Source organism: Caretta caretta, chromosome 6 (assembly GCF_965140235.1).
Source record: "Caretta caretta isolate rCarCar2 chromosome 6, rCarCar1.hap1, whole genome shotgun sequence".
Taxonomy (NCBI): domain Eukaryota; kingdom Metazoa; phylum Chordata; order Testudines; family Cheloniidae; genus Caretta; species Caretta caretta.
Window position 1 is genome coordinate 82036581 of NC_134211.1, and position 14017 is coordinate 82050597.

Sequence of the window (14017 nt, forward strand, 5' to 3'; positions counted from 1 at the left end):
CAATTGGTAATTAACATAACTACTCTCAGCAACAGTGTTTTCAGCTCTCTCCTCACTAGTGTGTCTCAATGGATATCAGAAAAACAGTCTGTTCTCTGACAAGAGCCTCTTTACCTTCCTCCCCGTTACAAATAATTCCTCAGCACAGAATGGTGGTATTATAAATAAAATATAATACCACCTAGCTCTTATTTAGCATTTTTTACCTTTAGAGCGCAACGTGCTTTACAGAAGGTCAGTATCATCCTTCTTTTACGGATGGGGAAACTGAGGCCCAGGGAGAGAGATACTTGCCCAAACTCACCCAGCAAGCCCATGGCAGAACTGGGAACTGTACTTATGTTTCCCACGTCCCAAAACAATGCCCTGTCCATGCCTCCTATTAAGACAACAATGGTAATTGTTCAGGCAGACCACATGCCCTACAGAGTTCAGTGAGGCTTCAACACAGATGCAGGGTCCACCTGCATGGTGCTCTCTGCAGGAATGGGGTCTAAAGAAAAGTATATATCAAACCCCACTCATTCGTAGTTATGAAACAGATCTATTTCCAATTACTAAACTGTATGTATTAGTGTGGAGGGCTTTGATTCTGCAGTGAGCTCCTCACAGACAGAAATCTACAACTGCGTGGAGTCCCTGATTTCACTGGGACTCTGTGTGGGCACAAGAATCTATCCACGTAAAGCTCCTTGTAGGGTTGGGGCCTAAATGAACACAAACACACACACAAATTACAAAATATATTTTGCTCTAATTAACAAGTGTAGGTAAGTTTTAGTTTATGAAGTATTCCATAATTTACTGTAACAATTTCACAAGTATACTGAAATATTCTTCTGTAAATAAATTAACTCTTTGTAATATAAAACCTCACTACAAACACACTATTAATAAATCTTTGCTGAGAAGTGGAGAGAGACCAATTTTTTGTGCAGTTTAGAGAGGTATTACTGTAAACAGCAGTGGACAAGACATTCATTCCATAGATTTGCAAATAGATGGAAATGCTAATGAGTTGTCTGATCAACAGGACAGCAACTCCCGAGTCTGGAGTGCTTTCATAAAAGATGAGTGGAAATGCTTTTTACCTATTAAAAGGAAGATCAAGGATAAAATATGGTGGAAGGGGAAGAAGAAAGAAGAATCCCTAAGGGGTACAATTCTCCCAAAATAAACAGGCTCATGCTTAAACCCAATAGTAATGTGGGGCTCTCTCTGAATCTTGCAGATACATTTCTACAAAAACCTCAAACATATATGGAAGAAATGTGAACTCCATAAGAAATCAGAATGTATGTCTACTAATGATATGCAACAGCTGCTCAGACAAAAGAACACTTAAAAACTCCAAGACAGACAAGCTAGAGATACAAGAAAATCCAGAAAATTTACTCTTTTTTTGAATTTTGAGAAAAACTTTTACACGGAAACCAGCTAAATCATGAATACATAATGAGGGTAGATCAAATCTTGTTAAAACCCTCTCTTGCTACAGCATATTCTTATGGAAGCAGACATTTGATTGTGTGGGAGACAGCTTGAGACAGAAGAAGAATAGGCAAAGTAGAATAAATTGACTAGGGAGGTTGTGGAATCTCTATCATTGGGGATTTTTAAGAGCAGGTTAGACAAACACCTGACAGGGATGGTCTAGATAATCCTTAGTCCTGCCACAAGTGCAAGGAACTGGACTAGATGATCTCTTGAGGTCCCTTATAGTCCTACGATTCTAGTACAGGATTAAAGAAAAAAAATAGAACTAGGACACTCAATACTTGTGCAAGTAGAGGTTGCACTTGGTGCTGTGGACATGACCTTAGTGGAAAGCACGCACTGGTTTGCTTAAGAAGAACTGACCAGCCATGCTAGCATTATGGTTGCTTTCTTGGATTGAACTAATTCTGGAGACATGGCAACTACTATGGCAGTTAAAGGTAATATATAATATTATACAAATGAGATGACAGACCTGAAAAATGACATGTTCCCTACCACTTTTGTGTCATGCCTGCCAACTAAAGTGAGAGGGGGCAGCTGTCTTGAGTACCAGAATCACAACAACAACTGCTCACTAGCAGTACAGAATTGACAAGGAAAGTAAACTAATCTCGATTTCTTTAAATAATTATATTGCTTATACTGAATATTGAGAAGTAATTGGTTACTTCAACAAACCTTAACCTAGCATAGACGAGAAGAAATACTGGCCAGAATTAAGTGGGCAAAACCCAAAACCCAGCTCATACATTTTGTCAATAAAAGTTTGGCTTGTGAAAGAATGGTAGCATGTATTCTCAGTCAGTAACAGGGGTATGCTCTTGGGAGAGATATAGAAGGAAGGAAACAGAAGGAAGGAAAATGGATAAATGGAAAGGGGAGAAGTGAGAATGATCACGTGCGTATGAAAGACGCAAACCCTCACCCTATTAAAGAATGATTGATTACTAAAACACAGTATTAAATGTATTTTAACAAATGATAACTGGCTGGTTTAAGGAAAATTTATTTAAATGTTTTATGTTTCAAGGCAAAAGTTGAAAATTTAAAGACGGGGAAAAATACATTTTCATAGCTTTACTTACACATAGGCAGCTTACAAGGCTAGACAAGTTGACATGTCGTGGAGCAAACATATGAAGCTGCTGTAGGCAAGAGATGGCTTGAGCCTGAACAAGGCAGTCAGGGTTATCCTGCATCACCGCACAGCCCAGGAGACAAGAAGTTCTTAAGGCTGAAACTGCAGTTTTACTACCTACAGTTAGAAAAACAGTGTTTTAATACTTCCAACATTAATTTTCCTTAAATTTTTTTAAAATAGGTAAAAATATGAGTAATTATACAAAGCATTCACTATTAATAAAATGATTCACATAGGAGTTTCTTCAAGCGATTCATTCAAGCAGAATAATCGTCATCATACTTAGCACTTCTACTGCACCTTGAAACAGACAGTCACAGACAACTTAGTCCTGCCTCAGTGCAGGGGACAGGCCTAGATGACCTGTCAAGGTTCCTTCCTACCTTTCTACGATTCTAACTTTATAAACAAGCAAGCAGGCCTCAAAATACCACTGAGAGGTAGGCAGGCATTATAACCAGTTAACACACGGGGACAATAAGGCACAGAGAGGTCAAACAGTGAGTCAGTGATAAACTTAGAATACCTGACTCAATTCTTTTCTCTAGCCTCTAGATCCCACTCCCCACTTTTTGGACTACTGGCACACTCATTCAGTAGAACTTTCCATACCAATATAAAAGGTCTGTTTTCTTTTTTAAAGTAATATTTCGGGGGGGGGGGGGCGAGGAAGTGGGGGGGAAGGATTAAGTGATTAATAAAGCCTGGGATTGGCAGGCAGGTAAATGTATCAAGGTAGTACATGCACATCATACGAAGGACTGGGTGAATATCATCATCAATGATAGAGTGCACAAATAATGAATAAAAGGTATACACTTGCAGGTGAGTCAATGGGATGGACATGGACTTTGGCACTGAAACAGCTACAGACACAGGAAACTAAGGCCCTGATCCTATAAGCTGCCTTACACAACCCTGCATCTACACACAGCCCCATGAAAATCAATGAGGTCTGCACACATGAAGCAGCTTACAGGACTTGGGCCTCAACAGAAGAAACTGATGGTGCCTGATCTGACATTCCCTATTAACCCTCCAGAGGAAGGCCAGATATAATGTCTTCCCTGAAGCCTTTTAGTTGCTTTTCCTGTCAAGTCACTATACCTGCCTTGTTTCCCCAGACTCCATAGATCTCTGGTGTTGCTGCCCTTTCAAATAATGCTGGAGGTTTATATACATGCTATTAGTGTGGCTTTCATATTGTATATTATCTGATGGGCATCAAAAAGCACTGGATTAACCCCCTTGTGTAAACAAGTCCGAGAATGCCTGTATTGAAGCTCTGAACTCAATGGGTACTGTGAGTGCACAGCTCCATTGAAAAATCAGACCATTTTTATTTAGGTGCCTAAATCTGGATTTTGTTCTCAATTTTTCAAATAAAAATCTTTGTGTCTTGACACTAAGCATAAGAACTTCCAACCCAATGAGAAACTTTTAGGATTATGTTCTAGTAAGGGTATCCAAAAAAAAAATAAAAATTGCTCATCCTGGAAGGATAATTACCACCATGTCTTGGCCCCATAAAGGCACAGCCTATGAAAAACTATTTCACCAATGTGATATATGCCATCATGTGCCAGCAATGCCCCTCTGCCATGTACATTGGTCAAACTGGACAGTCTCTACGTAAAAGAATAAATGGACACAAATCAGATGTCAAGAATTATAACATTCATAAACCAGTCGGAGAACACTTCAATCTCTCTGGTCACGCAATCACAGACATGAAGGTCGCTATCTTAAAACAAAAAAACTTCAAATCCAGACTCCAGCGAGAAACTGCTGAATTGGAATTCATTTGCAAATTGGATACTATTAATTTAGGCTTAAATAGAGACTGGGAGTGGCTAAGTCATTATGCAAGGTAGCCTGTTTACTCTTGTTTTTTCCTCCCCCCCCCCCCCAGATGTTCTGGTTTAACTTGGATTTAAACTTGGAGAGTGGTCAGTTTGGATGAGCTATTACCAGCAGGAGAGTGAGTTTGTGTGTGTATGGGGGTGGGGGGGATGTGAGAAAACCTGGATTTGTGCAGGAAATAGCCCAACTTGATTATGTAAAGAGTTGTCACTTTGGATGGGCTAGCACCAGCAGGAGAGTGAATTTGTGTGGGGGGGTGGAGGGTGAGAAAACCTGGATTTGTGCTGGAAATGGCCCACCTGATGATCACTTTAGATAAGCTATTACCAGCAGGACAGTGGGGTGGGAGGAGGTATTGTTTCATATTCTCTGTGTATATATAAAGTCTGCTGCAGTTTCCACGGTATGCATCCGATGAAGTGAGCTGTAGCTCACGAAAGCTCATGCTCAAATAAATTGGTTAGTCTCTAAGGTGCCACAAGTACTCCTTTTCTTTTTGCGAATACAGACTAACATGGCTGTTACTCTAAAATATTTCACAGTTTATTTGCAAGAAAACATGTCTGAATGATTCCTGAAAGTTCCTAGAACACATTCACTGTTTGTCTGTAATGTTTCAACTTATGTTTAAGTGTTCTAATTACCAAATCAAACAAACATGACAATATTGTTAATGCATACCTTGCAACTCTGGCCCCAACGTAGTGATAAGTGCATTTAAGCAGCGACCAAGGCTCTGGTGAACTTCAGCATAAGCAGGAGGGACAGTCAACAACAACATGACAACAAGAGATAGGGTAGGTTCCACATGCACATGATACAGAGGGCCAGCTGAATCTATTATCAATGACAGAGAGTGCAGTGCCCAAGTCTGTAAAATAAAAGATGTCACACCTAAATGTAATAAAATAAACTAAGAGCTGTTTTGTGAAGTCTGTGATTAAAATAAAAATTAATACATAGGTACAACTAGTGCTCTGAAGTGGGAAGGGAGTGGATGGATGAAGAGGCTACAGACAATTTGTTCTTCATAACAAAATGTCTGGAAACTGTGGCTCTTTGATAAATATTGTAAGGAAAATTCTACATTTTGGAGTGGCACGACTGGTTAACACTGTCATTATTAGTACCCAAAAACCTCAATGACAACTGATTTCTTAGATGTAGTGTAATGTTAGTTCCCCACTAAGTGCTGTAGTTTGCAGATATAAATTATTTTTTCATAGTTTCATGAGCTAGGATGATGGAGTTACAGCAAGTATGAAGGCAGAACTGCTGAAGAGTATTTTAAATAAATAAGGGCTTGTCTACACTTACCGGGGGATTGACACGCGGTGATGGATGCATCAGCGGTCGATTGAGTGGGTCTAGTGAAGACCCGCTAAATCAACCACAGACAGATCTTCCATTGACTCCTGTACTCCACCAGATCAAGAAGTGTAGGTGGAGTCGATGGGTGAGCATCTCCCATCAACATCGCATGGTGTGGACCCCGCCGTAAGTAGATCTGAACTACATCGATTTGAGTTACGCTATTCACGTAACTCAAATTGCGTAGCTTAGATCGACTTTTCCCTTTTGTGTAGACAAGGCCTTAGTCTCACTCACTTTGCCCTACATTCAAACCTATTACATGTTACTTTTGTAGTGATCCTCTGTGTATGGAGGATAGTAGGTAGAAATGATAAATTTAAGTGCACTATTCGGTCTGTTTAAAAGAGCATGTAGGGTTTTTATCACCCCTCACTTAAACTTGAAGGAGTTTTGATGTATACCCCTTTTTATTTCAATGTGTGATTAAAATATCCTTCCCAGAGGGACCATGGCATATGAAGTTTTAGCTCAGGAAGAACCATCCAACTTCATCTTCACAACAATTTGACTCATACAAGCAAGCTTTCAACTGACCAAGCTGGTCTCTGTAGCTAGTGCTGCACACTAGTTACAGAGGCAAGCTATTTACTACATCATCTTTATAAAAGAAAATTGCTAGGAAGCAGACAGATTTGCAGACACAAAAAATGATACACAGATGAAAAGAAAAAGCAGCCACTATCTAATCAAGAAGAAAAGGAGTACTTTTGGCACCTTAGAGACTAACCAATTTATTTATTAGTCTCTAAGGTGCCACAAGTACTCCTTTTCTTTTTGCGAATACAGACTAACACGGCTGTTACTCTGAAACCTATCTAATCAAGCAAGATTCAGGTGAATGTACATCAAATTCAAAACAATAGTATGAATTCAGGAATTCTGCTGAAGGAATTGTTGTCTAATCTCCTCTTACATGTAAGAAGAACTTTCACTCCCCAAAAACAATTGGTTCTGTTTTAATATCTATACAAAGGGCAGATATTTTGAGTTATGTGGCCAAGTACCTGTACGTCAGGAGAAGTATTGTCCTGAGATAAGGTATAAAGGATTCCAACACATGCATTCAGGTGCTGAGTAGAGCCTATTCCTCCTAAATATCTATACAGTGATCCCAGAGCCAAAGAATGTCCTGTTCTTGACACCACATCCCTAGCAGATTTCAGCCTGTTAATTGCAAGGAGAAAAAAAGTTGTTAGAATATGTGACTACAATAGCTGATACTGCCAGGCAATCTTTTTACATAGTAGATTTCAGTGCTTTGGTTGTAGAATGCAAGCAGCAAAAGATTTTGCTAATCATTATGTTGCCAGAATTTATAAAGACATTTTGGTACTACTTATCTCCTACCCCAGAATTGCACCTAAATAATTAAGGGGCATTTCTCAATTTAAACAGAGGGTTGTGAAAAACTGGTACTAGCGAGGATATGCTGACAATCTTTTAATTCTTCCTGTTGAGCCTAGAAACAGTAACATACAAGATTTTTTTCTGTAGGGGAAAAACCCACTAAATAAACTACAAAAAGTTTTATTACATTTAGGACAAAACACATGGTATGCAATTCACTTCATAATCATGTTATTTCTTCAAACATAACAAAAGCAGAAACATTGTCCAAACTAAGAAGATTGCAAATTTCTAAGCTAATCAAAAGAGTACAATAGCAAGTCCTCATTCTGCTCCCTAGATAGGATTACCATTCTTTTGTATGTGCAGTTAGGCACTGACACCCTTTTACCAACTTAATGCTTTTCAACATTTAGCCTATTACAAAGTTTCAACCAAACCAATCCAATCTTCTTGACACACCCTCAGCTGAAACTGAGCTGGCTGGACAGGATTGTAGGTCTTTTTAAAATTGACAACATTTTTAATGCAACTGTCCTGCCTTCTGAATTTTTTCTCCACATTCTTCCATCATTTTGATGCAACTATGACACAAACTCTTCTGTAAATATAGGATAGATCAAAATAATCTGGATCTTAAATTCTACACTCTAAAAGAGAAGGAACAAATTCAGGATTATGTTTCAGTCTCTTTTTCCTGCTCTGAATTCAGCCTGTAAACTAATGATACTTAGACCTCAGTGGTTCAGGAGCCAAATTAGGGATCAACATTACCCAAAAGAGCCAAATTAGTGCGAATTCATTGTTTCATTTACTACAGTACTATACATTCAGATTTAAATAGTATGTCTAGGGAAATATATAATTATTATTATTTTCACAGCAAAATGACTAAGTACTATTATTTTATGAACTACAATTGGTTAATAACATAGTAAAAACATCCTGATTGGTCAATTAAATTAGTGTTTTAATATCATATGGTGCAAAGAGACACAGTCTGAGTATCCTTGCTGTAAACGCTGTACTTGGCATCTGTCATGTTAACTAAGAAAGGGAAAGGTTTCATAGCTTCTCTGAATCACTTTTTCAATGATTGTTCTTATGTGGTTCCATTTTATTGTTGTTAATTATCTAGCCAGATTTCCAGTTTGAGACTGTGACAATAGTGTCATCAGACTGTAGTCTGCGGAATCACTCAAAAAGTTCCTTTGAGTGTTTTCCAGTCAACCAACTTCTCAAATGTGCTTTAACACTCTGCTAGGGGTTACTTTTTAAACCAGAAAATTTTTAAATAGTACACTGAATACCCGCCCATACATTAGAAGTTTAGGATGACTGCACCTGAAAAGTGATTTTCTACATATTTGTTGTTTGAACAAATGGAAGCGACCTAATTTGTCATATTTTTCTTTATACTTTGGATGGCACCTTCAACAGCCTGGCCACCACATTCTGTGGTTTTCTTTTTGGACAAAGAATCAATGTGCCTCGTGTGGGCACTTGAAGTCATTTTTCATATATGACTGACCATCTTGTATTAACAAACCTCTGTTCTTTTATTTCTTCAAATGCAGTATCTAGCAGTGCATGCAGGAGTTTAAAATCTTTCAGGAAATTATATGCAGGGTGAAATGCTTCAATCATTCCTTTAAATTGATCATTAAATCATGCTACACTGTAAGTGATACTAGTAGCATAAAACAGTATTAAAACAAATGCAATTTTTTGCCTCCCAGGTGTTTTTATGGCATGATCACACATTGATTTTTGCTATCTTTAGATGAACACAGATTGCTCCTGAATTATGCTGTTGAAGAGCTACTGGGAGGCCTGGAATAGGGACTTAAATGGTCATCACTGCTGCATTTTGACAATAAAAGTAGCATAAAATGGTCTCACTTGCCAAACTCAATATTCTGCTCTTCTTACTCTAACAAAATTTCATTTGATGTCCGAATAAACAAAGAAACCTCTTTTCAGCATTTTGAAATGAGAAGAAATCCTTTCCATCTTGCTCCTCAACAAACTGGTTTACATGTTAGTGTAGAAGAATTATCTGCTTTCATTACTTCACTCCTTTCAATCATTGTTTCCTTCTATTTGAGGCATATTGCCTCCAATAAATTCACACATTATTGGTAATCAATAAACTGTAAGCACGGGCTGTCACAGAATATAGCCACGTTCAGACCCTACACACTGTTGTAATTATTTTGTACATGGCATGTCTTGTGAGGTATCATTTAAACACTTATAATTTGCCCATCTATAATATCACAGCAAATTGCACGTAGCAGCATTATATATGAAGTTATAAACATAAGCTGAAATCATGATTAAAAGTACGTTTTCCAGATAAGCCTAGGGAGAGGCTAAACCGGTTCCTCAGAAACAATGGTCAAATGGACTCCTCAGCCAGCTGTAAACAAGGCTGATTGACTGTTGCCTGTAAGTGGCCATTCTTTGGCAGGAAAGGGGACAGGAGCATCTTAGCAAAGAAACAGCATGGAGTTTTCTTCCACACAGACTACTTGTCACCTTGCTCCCAGCTGGAAATACTTCTCAAAGGGGGGACAGAATTATAAAAAGAAGAAGCAGACACCCCAAGAGACCACTCTCTTTCTCCTTCACTGCACCTGAAGATACAAAGGAAGCAGATGTTGGACTCTGGGGGAGGGGTTGTGACCTGAGAGTTTGATCAGTAATCTGTTGAAACACGTGGTGAGAAAACTTTGTTTTAAATCTAATATAATTTGTTAAATTAGGCACCAGTAAGTGTTTTGTCTTTATTTTTCTTGTAATTACTTTGGACTTGTATGCCTCCTTACTTATACTCGCTTAAAATCTCTCTCTTTGTAGTTCATAAATTAGTTTTATTGTTTTCTCTACTCCACTGTGTTCAAGTTGAAGTGCCTGGGGAACTCCATTTGGGGTACCAAGTTTTGTGCATATTATTCTCTTAAATGAATAATGGATTCAGTATAGTTGTATTGTCCAGAAGAGGGATGGGCAGTACAGGACATAGGTTTCTGGGAGAAAGACTGGGAATGTATTGAGGCCACCCTGTGGTAATCTTTAAAGCTGGTAAGAGCCAAGGTGTGGCTGACTCCTTGCAGCACACACAGACATAGCTGTGAGTGACTTACATGCTGGAGGCTGTTTGTGAGCATTCCAAGCAGGAGGCTACAGCAGTAAGGGATTGTAAAGGGCACCCCAGGGCAGGGATGACACAGCTACTCATTGGTATGGATTGTACCCTGGTATGTCACACCTGCTTTATGTTAGCTACTGTTAAAATGGGATACAATCAATACTGCTAGTATTTGTTAGTCTCTAAGGTGCCACAAGTACTCCTTTTCTTTTTAATCAATACTGTGAAAACTGAAAAATAAGACTGAGCTAGCTGGTCTTGTAGGGAACCACATTAGAAGCACTTTCCAGAAGTTTCCAGAGTTAAACAAACCAAGACTCTTAATCAGTTCCAACCCATTCCCAATTTCAGCATCAATGACAGTTTGTTCCACCCCACTAGCCACATCTTTCTCTCCAACCACCAATGATGTCATCCATTGCCCTTGCCTTCTACGTTTCTCGTCAGTTCTGGAGCTCTCCGTTTCCTAATACAGTGGTCACCAACCCATTGATCATGATCGACTGGTCCATCCTGGGGACTCTCCCAGTTGATTGCGATCTCCAGCTGCAGTGGCGCAGCGGGGCTGCTTGCTGCTGCTAAGGCAGGCTCCCTGCCTGCCGTGGCACCACACCTCTCCCGGAAGCAGCCCCGTGGGGTGGGGCAGGAGAAACTGACAGGGGTCTCCTCACGCTGCTCCTGCCTGCAAGCACCACCCCCGCAGCTCCCATTGCCCAGGAACGGGAAGCTGTGGCCAATGGCAGCTCCGGGGGTGGTGCCTGCAGAGGGGGGCATCACGCAGTGCCACATACCCCCCCCCAGGGGCCTCAGGGACGTGTTGGCCTCTTCCAGGAGTGGCATGGCCACATGCGCTCTACTGATTGGTGGTGTGGGGGAGGGAGGGGGGCCCGGCTTGTGATGTGGAGGAAGTGCTGATGTGCCTGAATGGAGCCGGGGCAGGCAGGGAGCCTGACTTAGCCCGGTGCACCACCGACCAGGAGCGCTGGAGGTAAGTGCCCCTAGTGGTAGCCTGCACCCCAGCCCTGAGCCCCCTCCCGGAGCCAGCATCCTATACCCCCTCCTGCACCCTGAACCCCCTCCTGCACATTAAATCCCTGCCCCAGCTCTGAACCCCCTCCCCGAACCTCCTCCTGCATCCCAACACTCTGCCCCAGCCCTGAGCCGCCTCCCAGAGCCAGCACCCCATACCCCCTCCTGCACCCCAACACACTACCCCAGCCCGGAGTTCCCTCCTTCACCCATACTCCCTTCCCGAGCCCACACCCTGCACCCCAACACTTTGCCTCAGCCCGGAGCCCCCTTTTGCACACAAACTCCCTCCCAGAGCTTGCACCCTTCACCCCCTCATGTACCCCAACTCCCTGCCCCAGGCTCAGCCTGGAGCCCCCGCCAACACTGTGAACACCTTGGTCCCAGCCCAGAGCCCGAACCCTAACCCCCTACCCCAGCAGTGAAAGTGAGTGAGGGCGGGGGAGAGTGAGTGATGGAGAGAAGGGGGAATGGAGTGAGCAGGGCCTTGGGGAAGGGGCAGGGTAGATCCTGTGTTGCTTTAAATTCAGAATGTGATCTTGGGCATAAAAAGGTTCGAGACCACTGTCCTAATAGGTATAACAAGAACCTAGAGAGTCTCATAATCCGTATGTTCTTATTTATTTGTGGTAGCATTCGTTATGTGCTAGGCACTCTCCAGACACATTAGGACAATCCCTACACTTAGAGGACTCAAAATCTAAGCAGTTCCTTTTAACTTTACAATACTTAAAGTTTCCAATTACAGACTGAAATAAGAGCCTAAATGTTTCCATTATCACGGCAAACCGCTCCCCCCCCCCCAAATGAACACTTAAAAATGTTGATATCTCCAAGTAAATACTTTCAAGTTACATAGAAATTTAAAATTAAAAAGTCCAAGAAAAAAAACCCTTGGTTTTTAAAAAATATATTCTTCCTGGCCACACCCAACCATGCCATGTAACAAGACACATTATATAAATCAATGTATTTCAAGCCTCGCTGAAGTGCAGCTATCATGAAACTAGTTAAAAACAGTTTGCCAGAAAGTTTCAGCTTTAACCCTGAATTTCCTTATTTTTGTCAGAAATATTTCACAAATATTAAAACCATTTTTGTATATAAATTACCTTCAAATCAGGCTTAGTTTCTGTATTTTTTAAAGATTTGATAAATCTTATTTATGCCATTTAATAAAAGTATAATGTTGACAGAAAATGATGTGCCTACTTTGTCCTTACAAATTTAACTTTTTACAAGTTTACCCTAGTGCAGATAACCTGTATAGAGTCCTCTGCAGCATGTTAGCTTTGTGGTGAGGTTGAGCTGGGGAAGCTAGGGTGACCAGACAGCAAGTGTGAAAAATCGAGACGGGGGTGGGGGTAATAGGCCCCTATGTAAGACAAAGCCCCAAATAATTGGACTGTCCCTATAAAATCTGTCAACCTAGGGGGAGCTGTTGGTAGAATGAACACCCAGGTAGGCCTCCACACATCTTCCATGTTGTCTCCTTGCCACTACTGCATAAGCCAACACAGAAAACTTTTTCCTTCACAGATCAGAGTACCAGTATAGCAGAAGCTGCACTGAGATGAATGCTGTGGCCCTGGGTTTGAGGATGGATTTTTACCTACCTGGTCTCCCTCAAATCCCAGTACTTTACCTGCATAACGACCAAGTGCTCATGCTTTCATAGAATAGAATATCAGGGTTGGTAGGGACCTCAGGAGGTCATTTAGTCCAACCCCCTGCTCAAAGCAGGACCTCACTTTATGTGAGTGAAGTGATTTTTACCCATGTGAATGTCACACACACACACAATTACCATGTCCTCACTGCATTTTTCACTTTTATGCATCCGATGAAGTGAGCTATAGCTTACAAAAGCTTATGCTCAAATAAATTGGTTAGCCTCTAAGGTGCCACAAGGACTCCTTTTCTTCATACTATTACAGTGATATGTTATAATGATATACAGTAGAACCTCAGAGTTACAAAAATCAGAGTTACAAACTGACCGGCCAACCACACACCCCATTTGGAACCGAAAGTACACAAATAAGCAGCAGCAGAGACACCCCCCCAAAAAGAGACAAATACAGTATAGTATTGGTATTAAACGCAAACTACTAAAAAAAAAGGGGGGGGGGAGTTTAAGAAAAGATTTAACAAAGTAAGGTAACTGTTTCTGTGCTTATTTAATTTAAATTAAGATGGTTAAAAGCTGCATTTTTCCTTTGCATGATAAAGTTTAAAGCTGTATTAAGTCAATGTTCAGCTGTAAATTTTGAAAGAAACTGTGACAAAGTTCCTCCTCTAACTTGGTGGGTCTTGCGCTTATTGGCAGATTGGCTCGCCTTGGAGCTTCACGGCAGCCCTCAGCTTGGCTGTTTTTCTGAATTCAAAGTCCAGATCAACTCCTCCTGTGTCTGATCAGGAGTTGGGAGGTTTGGGGGGAACCCGGGCCTGCCCTCTACTCCGGGTTCCAGCCCAGGGCCCTGTGGAATGCAGCTGTCTAGAGTGCCTCCTGGAACAGCTGCGCGACAGCTACAACTCCCTGGGCTACTTCCCCATGGCCTCCTCCCAACACCTTCTCTATCCGCACCATAGGACCTTCCTCCTAGTGT

At 41.0% G+C, this 14017-nt stretch overlaps 1 protein-coding gene across 13 annotated transcripts in view; it reads right to left on the minus strand.

Annotated features, from left to right (window-relative positions):
- Positions 1-14017, minus strand: part of HEATR5A (HEAT repeat containing 5A) — a 128324-nt gene that overhangs the window by 48647 nt on the left and 65660 nt on the right. For all 13 annotated transcript variants that reach the window (XM_048852593.2, XM_048852589.2, XM_075129748.1 and 10 more), the window contains 3 exons: positions 6883-7042; positions 5186-5375; positions 2586-2755 (listed from right to left, as the gene is read on the minus strand). In XM_048852593.2, coding sequence (XP_048708550.1) covers positions 2586-2755; positions 5186-5375; positions 6883-7042 — 520 coding nt within the window. The remainder of the gene's footprint in view (positions 1-2585; positions 2756-5185; positions 5376-6882; positions 7043-14017) is intronic.